General features: G+C 40.6%; 1 protein-coding gene across 1 annotated transcript in view; it reads left to right on the top strand.

Annotated features, from left to right (window-relative positions):
* Positions 1-994: 994 nt before the first annotated feature.
* CHRFAM7A (CHRNA7 (cholinergic receptor, nicotinic, alpha 7, exons 5-10) and FAM7A (family with sequence similarity 7A, exons A-E) fusion) overlaps positions 995-12,594 on the top strand; it is a 39,176-nt gene continuing 27,576 nt past the window's right edge. Inside the window, exon 1 of the mRNA XM_009885749.1 lies at positions 995-1,129. Within this exon, the coding sequence (XP_009884051.1) occupies positions 1,112-1,129 (18 nt within the window). The 5' untranslated portion in view covers positions 995-1,111. The remainder of the gene's footprint in view (positions 1,130-12,594) is intronic.

The following is a 12,594-nucleotide window of genomic DNA, read 5'->3' on the forward strand; positions in this document are numbered from 1 at the left end:
GCTCTCCTCTGTCCCGGGCCGCTCCGTGGGCTCGCCCGCTCGGGGAGCTGCCGGGAGGGGAGAGGGGAGATGAGCAGAGCGATGGGGATGGGGACCACACTCCCCCAAGGCACTTAAACGGCAGCTGCTTCAGGGCATAGGCTGTGGCTTTTTGCGGGGGGAGATCAGCGCTAGAAAATAAGAGGGAAGAGGAAAGTCCGTCCAGAGCGGGGACAGGGAGGGCTCGCATCCAGGGGACCTGCTCCTACCCTGACCCAGATTTCCTTTCGTTCTGAACCTGCCTCTGCCCCTGGTCTGCTCGGCTCCATCCGTGCGGACATGCTCCCTCTCCCTCCAGAGAAAAATGGCAGAATAAAGACCCTCCCTGGATTTGAGGTGTAAAAAGGACAGAAATCCCTGAATATGATCACATATATTAATGTAGTGCCTATCATCTCTGCCAGGAACCCTGTACCCCCGCTTTACTCGTAGCCGCATGAACAGAGAACAAAGCGGAGAATACTTGCCCCAGAGTTCTCAATTTGAAGCAGGCTGAGAGCAGGATTCAGTCTAACCTGTGGCCATTTTTCTCCCATTGTCTTGCTGATGCCCTCTGCCGTAGCTGTGTTCGGCTTTTCTGGCTATGCCAGGACAGGTGTCAAAACACAGGTAGCGTATTTCCTCTTCATCGCTTCTTGCTGCTGGACCAAAGGGTGCATATGTTGACAACGCATCATTAGCATTTAGAATTTATCACTCCTGGCCAGCTGAGAAATGATCAAAGAGGGAATCCCGCTTACAGGCTGGGATGAAAAGAAAGTGATACATTTGTGATAAGGTTTTGCTGTAGTAGCTAATGAACTATATGAATTACAGTGGCATTTTTCTGGCAATGCGGCAGGTAAAAGAATATATACATAATACCTGACAGAAGGAAAAGAGCATATGTCCTAGCTTTACTTCCTGCTGTAGATTCCTAATTATTTATCTATTTATTCCTGTGCCTGAAGAGTCCCTGCAAGGAGAGTTCCAAAGGAAGCTTTATAAGGAGCTGCTGAAAAATTACAACCCTCTGGAGCGACCGGTTGCAAATGATTCCCAGCCACTGACTGTCTATTTCACTCTCAGCCTCATGCAGATCATGGACGTGGTGAGTCTGTAACCTTCCAGGAAACTATTGCTTTAAAAGGGTGGATTTTCCCTTCCCAGAATGGAGATTTGTAATAGCAAAGCAGGAGTGCAAGATATTGGAAAGCACAAGTAATTCAAGATACAATGCCAAATTCTGATTGCCTTTTTAAAGAAGTAAACTTAAAAGCAAAGTTTGCCTCTTCCTTAGATCTCTCGTCAATATTTCCCAACCTTCTTAGCAGCATGAAATATTTAAAGCGAAGCTCAAACTGCATACTTTGCCTTTTGAAACCTCAACCATACTTGGAGCCAACAAGAAGTGTAGTCTGGGGGAGGGGGTGATATGCAAAACCAGAGTTCTTCATTTCTGGTGGTCACTAAAGAACTGCTTATTTTTGGAGATGGGGGTGGGAATGGAGAGGAAGGGGGTGTCCTGGCCAAAATCCAAGTTATGTTATTTCTTATCTTATTTAGACAAGACTGCTACATTCTATATGCTTAAATTTTAGCTGCTCTATTTGCACCCACAGTTGTTCGCTATATCAATAGACATTCCTGTGCAGTGCTTGGCAGGCTTGTAAAATGCACTGTAGTATCTCTGGGGTTCAAACATGAGTAATTTAAGCCTCACTGTCACAGCGGCACAGAGATCAAACTCTACATATAAGTGGGTTTACAGTATTCATTTTTACCGAATTCAGCTAGCTATGGCCACTAATAAAGAAGTTAATTACTTAAAACTAGCCGTTAATGTCAAAATGCCCTTATCTTTCCATCAGATGCTTTAAGTTCAAGGCACAACAAAATTTAAAAAAAGGAAAGAAAGATGGGATTATTCATGACAAAGTGGCTTGCTTTCTGTTCCCTTACAAGCTAGCTGCCGATTGCCAAAATCCAGGCACTTCAGCATCTAAAGGTCAGTGCGCACACACACAGAACTCTCTGCACGTTTAACTGCTCATAGTGTTTCTATGCACATTTTTGTTATTTTTAGATTTATTAGACCTAAGGTGAAAAGTAGGATGTGTATTTCCACTGTGATATTTGCTGCTTGCTAAAGTGAGAGTAGGCAGTCGTAGTCAGTGAGCTTTTTCAGCGTCAGTGCCACTAAAGCCAACAGGCAAAATGTGTCAGTTCTATCCTTGTCTATGGCAGTTGAGTTTTAATATAGGTGATAACCAATGAGAAGAACAAAAGCTATAGAGTCATATATTCTTTGAATGCCGGCGAGGGAAGAATATGTGTTATGCAGAGTGCAACAATTTCAAAAGGTGCTGGCAGCCTGAACTCGATGCAGCCTGTGGCTGCACTGCACGGGCACCTGGGAGAGGACAGCCGGGCTTTAGACCCCCACTTCGATGTGAGATAAAAGCCAGGACCAGCGGGTTGATCTAACAGATGACACTAACATCCCACTAACTGTAAGTGGGCGTGCTTTTGTTATTACTGATATTTATCATGGGTGGGCTTAGAGATTTTTAAAAAAGGGGATCTCTTCACGCTGAACGCTGCAGACACAAGTAGTGGGTGACTCCTGGCACAAAGAGTCAGTCTAAATAGACAGGTAAGCAAGTCCTCCTTTGGACAATCGGAGATGACAGAAAAAGCGTAAAAGCGAGGAACAACACAAAAGGAATAAATGATACTGGGTTAATGATGGATATATTAACTTCATGATTCATCTTCTAATTGGATTCCTTTAGAATGTGTCAAGGTAACACAAGGAAAGAGGCAGTGGGAGCCATGAGCACAGGGCAGGTCAGAGCAAAGTAAGAGAAGAAGGTCCCTCCCAACTCTAACCATTCTATGATTCTGTGAAGGAAGCTGAAGTGAAGAGAACAAAGGGGAGCATGGGACAGAGTGCTTCAAAGGTCTGAATGCCTGGAGGTCCTCATCTGGGCTACTGCTGCAGCTGTTCTCGCTGGCTCAGACCTTCATGGGTCTCTTGCTGTGTGGGAATGTGGAGGACAGGGCAGAAACAGCCACGCGGTTCTCTTGGCCCCATATCATCTGTGTGATGGAGCTTTGGTCTATCTCCTCTTTCCAGTGCATCGGGCCCCTTAGTGGCTTCTGCAGCAGCCCCTGCTGGCTAGAGTCTCCAGTGGTAGCTACACAGAATGTGTATCTCTGGTTTTAGTTAGGTTTTTATCTTTCATAGTAATAGGCCAGTATGTTCTGCAGAGCTTAGCCAGTCTGTTCAAACTGAGCATCTGAACAAAACTCCACATTTTAATGTATCTCTGCAGAACTCTGCATGGTACATGGTGCTTCAACTGAATCTTAAACCAGGCTTTGATTAAAAAACCTTCCCAACCATAGACTGAGTTTACAAGGCCTTCTTCTGCAGCTCCCTTTTGGGAAATGACCTCCTGCTGCATACGTGGAGGATAGCTCCTCACAGCTACTGGAAGATCTTTTGCTTTGCTACAGGACGGTACAGTCCCTCTCAGAGGATTTTTGCACAACTCTTTTTGCACAGCTGTGTGTTCAGGAGACATTTCTCTAGTGCTTGGGTTATTTTGATAGCCAGGATAAAACCCCTGATGCTGTGGGGTTTTTGTTGTTTGGTTGGTTTTGTTACCGTTAGCACTACAATACATACAATTAATTTCAGATTTATTTCAGAACAGGAGAACTTGAAAAAGCACTTTAATCCAAAATAAAACCAGGCTGTGAACAGATCAATTTTTTTTCCCAGCTTTCAGAAATTGCACTTCTAGTGTCATTCTATATAGACACATTTGGCCTAAATATGCTAAGCTGACACATTTTTAAGTATTAACCACCCCGGGAAAAGTTCGTTGTGTGGCCAAACCCTCCTAGTGATGGCACAGCTTACAGAAGCCTTCTTTACGTCATCAAAAACATTCCCTGAATAGAATAAGCTGAATGCCCATAAGACTTTTTTCCTACTTAAATTGCATCTATACTATAAAGGTTTCCTTTGCATTTCTATGAGTGGGGCTCTGTCTTCCCCACACTCCTGACATGGCTATAACCCTGTTCTTGACTGCTGTATGAACAGCTGGCTGCTGGAGACACAAATGGCTAAAGGCCAGCAGGCGGTCAACTTCACAGAGTTAATTTCTTCCAGAGTTGTCAAGTTTAATTAAAAACCATACAAATTGAAGGGCAAATATGCACAGATCACTAGCCGATCTGGGTACAGTCAGTGACTGGCAGTCTTGGCTAATATGATTCAAAAGGGCGTTTTTGATCCTATGTGCCCTTCCAAAAAATCCTTTCATAATCCATAAGAAGCCATAGTTTTTGTACTGGCAGTTTAGGTACAGCTTATTCTGGTTGCTATAAAACTGACTGCGTTTCTTCCTCAGAGATCTGGGATTGACAGGCAAAGAAAGAAACCAACCATGAAGAAAATTAAGATTCACACTATAAAACAAATGAGTTTTCTTCATTGTCAACACGAAGCAAACGCTGGTGGGAATGACAGCTACTTGCAATAACAATTACTGGTTTAACAAGCTAGAAACAAAACATGTCACCATCACAGTTTCCTGTAGTTTATACATTCACTTTAATGGCTTCTCAGCTGATACGAGCTGTACTGGGCATTAGACCTCTCCAGAGCAGATCTGTCAAATCCCTGCCAGAACAGACTGAGCCAGGCTGCTGCTATTCCTTACTTGAAGGCTCTTCCATTCCACTCTGACTTTGCTGATAGGAAAGGGGAGACAGTGTATGAAACCCTTTCCAAATACAGCGCATGTTTCCTACCTTACATTTTTGGTTTAACCTTTCCTTCTAAAACTAGCAATTATTTCTACCCTGTGCTTGCAGATATGTTTTTCTTTTTATTGGTATTGCATATTAATATGCATGCTAGTATCAGGACTACCTAACGACCTGTGCTGATTGCCCCAACTTAGTTTAGTCCACTAGAAAATAGTTAATGAACTATCTAATGAGAATGCAAGCTGGCATAGCAAATTATACAAAGTGTTGCTAAAAGGAGAGGGAAGACAGTGGCAGCATGAGAAAAAAATGCCATTTGGGGACACATGAATGAAGAGGAGAGCTAGGAAACTGGGGGAGTGCTTAGAGGAGAAGTGGGAATGCATGGTAGACCTAAGAGACAGCAAAGGAGTTTGGAAGAAAGGGGAAATTTAGGTGGAAGAGGATGGGGGGCGAAATGGAAAGAAAGAAGTTTGAAAGGAGTGGACTTAAAAAAAGTTTCTGTGTGAAGTTAATAAGATCTCAAGACAAAGATCCTAGGCATCTTCCAGTTCACTTTATTCCTATATTCCTTAATAGAAAAACCACTGCTCTTAAACCTTTGCAAGCAGTCTTGCAATTAAATCATCCTGGAGTGAAAACAAAGTGGAGACAGCCAACTGGCCAGAAGTTCTCTGCGAGGACATTTGAGTTGTTATAATATCAGAAGATGGAATAAGAGGTTTCTTTTGCTTTTTATAATTATTTGTTTCCATTTTCTTGAAATGAGAAATGCCAAGCAATTTGATGAAAAGCAAGAAAAATAACCTACTTCCTCTCTGATTTGCTGAAATCTTGTTTCAAAATTCCTTGCAGGAAAGCAATGTATATTGAACAAATAGGTTGATAATAAACATCTCTCTGGATCTGAATCAGAAAATGCTCGGAAATATCTGACTTAAGAAAACTAAACAAAATTTAAGAAAAGCATAGAAGGAAGATTTTAACAGACAAATACTAAGGGTATCCGCGTACCTTGGTGGCAGGAGAAGAGGAGGGGTTAACGGCTGGTCATAGTTGGTCAAGGTCATAGCTTCAGTACAATGTCAAAAAAATAAGGAACATGATGTAGAGAAGGTACTTTTTTTTCTCTGCTTCTCACCTCATGGAAACCCCACTAGCTGCACAGAAAGCTTGTCTTTGGCTTCTGCTTGCCTGGTATTTCAGCGTTGGCATGGAATATGAACCTAACTTATGCTTAAGAAAAACTTCCAGCCTACGCATTTTTGAGAAACAGGTTCTTGAAATACGCCGATATTATATAATTTCCACCCTGGATAAAATGACAGCCACCACTTTTTTAAACACTACGTGGAGGAAAACACCTTCTAACATTCCTATTTTCTCTTGTAACATCCATCCCAATAATAGCACCAGAGGAGAATATTCAGCCGCTACCTATTGGTTTAGAGCGAACAGTAGGAATAGACACAGCAGCAGTGCTGTTCCTACTCTGCTACATCTCATGCGGAAGAGTGAATGGCATAGAAAAACGAAGGTATTAATTTTGTGCCTAGCCTGACATTTCTACAATAGACATATTTGTATCTACTGTAAGTTAACGCAATTAAGAGAAATGTATCTGAGGGAATTCCATCCCCAAAAGTCGGGAGATGAAACCGTAGCAATTAATGCAAAATGATCGTACATTTACACTGCAAATTGCTGCTTAGAGACACAGGCATGAAGAACTGGAATACATTGAGATATACAGTGATAGTTCAAACTCAATTTTTACTGCTATCTAAACAAATAGAAAAATCTTACTGTCTTATTTTAGTTTGGAAGGGGCCTTCAGAGGTCATCTAGTCCACCCTCCTGCTCCAAATATGTTTGAATAGTTCACGTTACTCAGGACTATGTCCAGTCCAGTACTGAACACTTCCACAGAGAGGGATTCCAGAACCTCCCTGGGCAACTTGTTCTGGTATTCAACTATCAGCATGGTAGACTTGGTTTCCTGACATCTAAGCAGAACTTCCCATGTTCCAACTTGGGAACAATACTAAAAAACACTTTTAGAAATATGAGGCTCCTTTCCTTCTTCAACAAAATTGGGTACATGGCATAAGGATACTTTGAGTGAAGTAACCAGATTTCTTGAGTATTTGCAGCAAGGTATGTATTTTGACTTTACCAAAGCCTTTTGAATAACATTTCTAGCAAAAAACTAGAGAATAAGGCCTTGGTAAACCCACATGGCAGAACTGGTGAGAAAATCTTGGAGAAGTTGTCAATGGTTCACTGTCAAAATGGGGAGATTTAGCTACACCGTGAGATTCCCCAGGAACCTATCCTAAGTCACTGTTTTCATTTCATTTTACCTGGAAGATAGATGAAGTAGTATTTTTGTTAAATTTGCAGATGACGTAAGTTTGAGAGGGGCTCAGAGCGTATTGAGGGCTAAACTAGAATTAACATTGTCTTGTAAAAATAGAGTGAAAGGACTGGTTTGACCCATTCTGATGCATGGTTTTTTCGAAGCCTAAATTACGTGAAATTTTGGGTAGCATATTTTAAGAAATATTTAGATGCACTGGAAATAATCCATCCACTGGAGGCTTTTGTTGGATTGAATGAATTTAATTTGATGCCTAAGTGCTTTCTTAACTGGAGCCAAAGACAGGTCAGTACTGCTTCTGTATGAGGACAGTTATTTGTATTATTTTTATCCTTCCATCAACGATAATTGTAGTCACAGTCCAGACTCTCCCTGTGCTAGAGGATATGTAAACACAGCTGAAAAGATCCTCTTTGTTCCAAAACATTTACAAACTAATTATGTTTTGATAGACTAGATCCTTTTAACATCAGAATCGTTCATATCATAATAACTGTTGAAGCATAAAAATGCTAAAGTTAAGACTAGAAGAATTATTGCATTGGGATCAGACCAATGGCTTTCTGGTATTAATTTTCATAAATATGTCTTCTTAGATTTTTCTAAGGAATTTCAGCAATTTTACTCTGCAACTGTTGAAAACACTACTGTGTTGTGGGGCTTTTTGGTTTGAATCTAGAGTTTACACCAACGTTCTACGTGGAACTCGAGGCAGCACTTTGTGAGTGTCCTACGCTGCTCTCGGCACTCTGCTGCTGAAAGAGATGATCTAACTTCTGGCCTTACGTTGCTCCCCCTTTGGCTTGCGCCAGTGCCTCCGGGACAGAGCAGATAGCTGTGTCCATTTTTGACTACTCATTTTTCTAGATGACCTGTACTTAGTTTGGATTTAGATTAGCTTAAAACGCTCACAAACCTCTACCCATGGTTCTTCTTTCTGTCTTAAATCTGCTTAAAATCTGTCATATATTTAGCAAAAACCCAAGCCAGTTCCATCTCTATCTGAGCCAACTTGCTAAACTTGGGAAAATGCCGGACCAATACTATCTTAGCTTGTGACTTCTGTAGCGAGACTTAGGGTGACAAACATTTCAGTGGGTATGAATGTGTCCATTTCGGTCAACTCTGATCACAAATTATTTTAATTTTTTTACTAGCAAAAGAATCAACATTTAATAATTTATTTAAGAAAGTCAAATTTAGTTATTTATCTACGTGAATACTCAAGTTCTTACTTATGTTGCATAATACCATTTAGTCAGGAATCTTTCATGGTTCCTCCAGATACTTACGAGCTAATTAATTCATTTACTGCACAACAGTTTTCGCTTATTTTTCAGTTTCTCCTGTTTCTTTTTTTTTAATTTCTAGTTAGGGAAAAGAAAAATGCTGAATAGTTGTTTGTATGTAGTAAGCAGCAGCAGAATCTCATGAGAAATCCTGTTCCTTTAGGCTGTTCAAATCACTTGTGCAGACCAAAGGAAATATGAAAGCATGCAGACTTTTTTATGTTTATCTGAACTCTGTCAAAGTTTGCTCATCCTACATTGCCCTTGGTTACTTGTATGACTTAGATTTATATATTCAAGGGCTTTCGTCCTTGCTTCATTTTACACGATGTAAGTGATATAGTTGACTTCAATGACTTACATACAGTGCTTAGCAAAGCCTCTGCAGAAGCATCTCAGCTCAGCATTTGCAATCAAATACCCCGGACCCACCGGGCAAGATAGTAATGTGAAATATCTTGAAATTTTAAAAAGAAAATTATGCTGTCATTCAAAGAAGCAGACAGCTTCTGTAAAGAAACAGACTATAAAGCAAACATCTCTCGTGCCAAAAAAAAAAAATAAATCTGGAAAGATGAATAAAAACAACCAAATTAAGAGGCTCATTGAGAAATGGTGCTAAAGAAGTTCCTAAGCTGTTTATCAAACCTCAGCAGCCTCTTTGCAAACAATGGTTGCGGCAGAAGCTCATCAAATTGGCATTATTCTTTGAAATTTTAGCTTTCATTCGTGTACATTAGAAAAAGCCTCTCCAAGCTTTATTTTCCTCTCACTTTGCTGCTTGATCTGTATTCCTTCCATGCTAAAGGGAGAAACTATTTTCACTTTCATCTAGCAGCCATTTCCATTCTACCATGATTTATTCCAGAGAGTTTAGAAAACTGGAACAGTACTGGGACATGTTTATTCCAGAGAGTTTAGAAAACTGGAACAGTACTGGGACATGCTTTCTGATATTTTCAGTTACTTCAATACCTATGAAAGCTACTGGATTGTAACAGAAAACAGAGTACTCCGCTCCTCCATGAAATACAAAGAATAGATCTTTTCAAATAACAGTCTAAAATATTCTGATCATTGATCTATTTAAACAAGCAGACAACACCTCTCCCTACCCTACTGTGGTGAGATACTTGATATACTAAGCGGAACTGCAACCTTATGCCTGTGATATCTGCCCATGTTTCCTGTGCTTCTAAATATCTTCTGCCTTTTTTTAACTATTTTTTTCCTTCAGCATATTTCTTTTACCTAGTCTTCTCAAACAGTATTATATCTGGAAAGATATTTTAAACACAGTCTGTATTCTGTAGGATGGAATGGGAAGCGATGAATTTAAACTAATTAAAGGCAGTTTGCAGAAAGGCAAAAGAGGACTGACTAAAGACTATAAAAACCCTCCCGATAATAGTTAACCGGAGGACATTAGAGATGTTCATTGTGTGTGAACGTCAGAACTTCTGTGCTGCTTTCTGGTTCCACAGGAGAGGTCTTTGGAATTCTAATACAAATCAGTTGGGGGTTTTCTGTTTGTTTGTTTGTTTGTTTTTTAAAATAAGTAAAGCAAAGCAGTTTCTCTAACATTGTTATCATCCTTTGTGATATAATTAATCAGCATGAATCATAAAAGCTCAGTACTTAATTTCTTTGCTCTGTAACTACATTGGTATGGATGCCCCATTAATTTAAAAACTGAGTAGATATCTACTTGTGTGCCACCTGTGGTGCAGAAGGTTTGCATCCTTACTGTGAAAAGTGTGGTTAAGGTCCTAGAAAACAGATTGTGCTGTGACAGATTGCTGTAGAGTACAGGGACCAGAACACAAAGCTTTCACGTTTTACACAGGACCTCTTACTAGAAGAAGCAAATTTGCAAAGTCACATTATCTAGTAATTATTACTAGTCCTCAGTAATCAGCTAATAAAATAAAATTGCAGCACAAGACAAAATTTCTGGGAGTCGGGTCTGGCTAACTAGTACTTGTTCTTATACAAAGCTTTTAATTCACACAAGTTTGGGGACTGAAATTAATATACTCCCTGTAATATTCAGAATTGTTCCTCTTTTTTTAAAAGATTATATACAGTTAAAATGAGAATACTTCTGTCATATTCGAGTACTAGACAATACATCATGTCACTACTTAATACCCCAGTTCATAACCACTTCTTTCCTGGGGAGGCTTCTGGAAGTGCTGTGGGGAGATGCTGTGAGCTGGATGAATTATCTGGGGAAAAGCAACCCACAGCTAACCGCCACGGCTCTGTCCCGCTCCTGCCCCGTGGTGGCTGCGGGTCCCCGGGCTGGCAGGAAAGGTGCTGCAGGAGGTCAGGGACGATGGCAAGGGAGGGCAGGCAGTGCCACTCAAGCAACGCGCCTAACCTCTAGCACCGCCCTCGCGAGCACTGGGGCTACTGGAGGAGCCTGGGGACTAGGTTAGGCTACCGGTCATGGTGGGACATTTTAAAATGGTAGTCCCGATGGGCTACGACTCTCAAACCACCGAGCAGGTGGTTTTCTGTCCCTGTTTCATTTCAGGGCTGTACTCTCAGGCCTGTGCAGATATGGTGCCTGCTTTTCTCTCAGAAAAGCACACACTATAAAAAGTTTTCAGTATTTTACAAATATAATAGTGCTGACAGCACAGTCGAACAAAGTATTGCCAATGGATTGCATGCAAACACTTTTCTATGAACAGTGTATTAACATAGAAACATTTAAATGTTAATTACTTCAAATTTAGATGATACAGATGTGAATTCTTCAGTTTCTCCTGAAATCCTCACCACATTTGCCTGAATAGACTACTAAACAATCCAACTGTTCCCAATCTAAATATATCTCTGAGCTACAAAAAAGGCTCACAACGGGTTGGCAGCAGGGAGCACATATGTACACGGGCTTATATAGAAAAAGAAATCTTTTACAATTCACTTAGAATTTTAATTACTTAAATAATTTATTGTTAATGTGTTAACTATTTTTTTTAATTTGTAATTTTTTCAAAATTAAAAGAATTCTTTTCCAAGAATAACCAGAAGAAGCCTGAAGTAAACCTTTTATTTGGCTTTAGCCTTCACTTATGCTTGCATGTTCATACCTGTTATCTGAAACTAGAATTCGATTTGTAAAAAGGAAAGGCTGTTAACACTGGCTTCAACAACAGCAAACTGGGAAGTGCTCAGAGCAGGGCACGAAGCCATGTTGCTGCTCACTGCAACAACAGAAGAATATGATATTTATCAAGTTCATCTCTCCAAAATCCTCTGGTAGTGATGTGAAGTCATATTTGCATGGCCTAATCACATCTCCATATTGCTTAAATGATCCTCACAATGGAGTAGCCTGAAGGGAAGACGACTGATGACCATGTGCAGAGTTGGTGGACCCACACACGTTTAATTATACAGCACTACTACTTTGGACTTTTATTGGCTTGTTTTCTATGTTCAGCCGTGAGCATAAACATATTTCTGTGGGTGGCATCCCCATAATTACTCTCAATAACTACACAGTTGTGTCAGTTAAGTGTCTGAGAGGAAAGGAGCAAGCCTTTTACCCACTACCACCAACGCTACTAAACGCAAGAACAAAGACAGAAAAAATAACGAGCTCTGGCAAGTTTGACTGAACCACTGACTGAGCTCAAGTAATTCAAATAAGCATTTTTATGGATTTTGGAGTGTTCACTCCATCTCTGACCCCACCAGACAGAAGTGTTCTTTTCCTAGGAGAGAGTCTGCTCTTTTGTATTGCAGAAAACAGCACCCTGAAGGACTGTGTAGGTGTTCTGACATTTCAGTCGTGACGCTTGTTGCATTTGTGAAGACAGAGACACACAGTTGATTTTCATCAATATATTTCTCTCAGCCAAGCTCACAGTTTCTCAGTACCTTTGTCAATGATTCTTTACAGGCATTAAAGAGAAGTGGGAACCATATGGAATTTTAGGGAAAGTTGAAAGTGAAGACCCTGTAAAAGAGGACTCTCAAACCTGTCCCTCAGAGGATGTAGAGTAAATAAGAACTACAATTTCTGTAATGCTGATTCATCCTCTCTTTCTGAGTTGTTAAGGTGTCTTTGTAATACTTCTGTGTCGAGAGCTGCAGAGAGGTTCA

This window comes from Charadrius vociferus, unplaced genomic scaffold (assembly GCF_000708025.1).
Source record: "Charadrius vociferus isolate BGI_N301 unplaced genomic scaffold, ASM70802v2 scaffold325, whole genome shotgun sequence".
NCBI lineage: Eukaryota > Metazoa > Chordata > Aves > Charadriiformes > Charadriidae > Charadrius > Charadrius vociferus.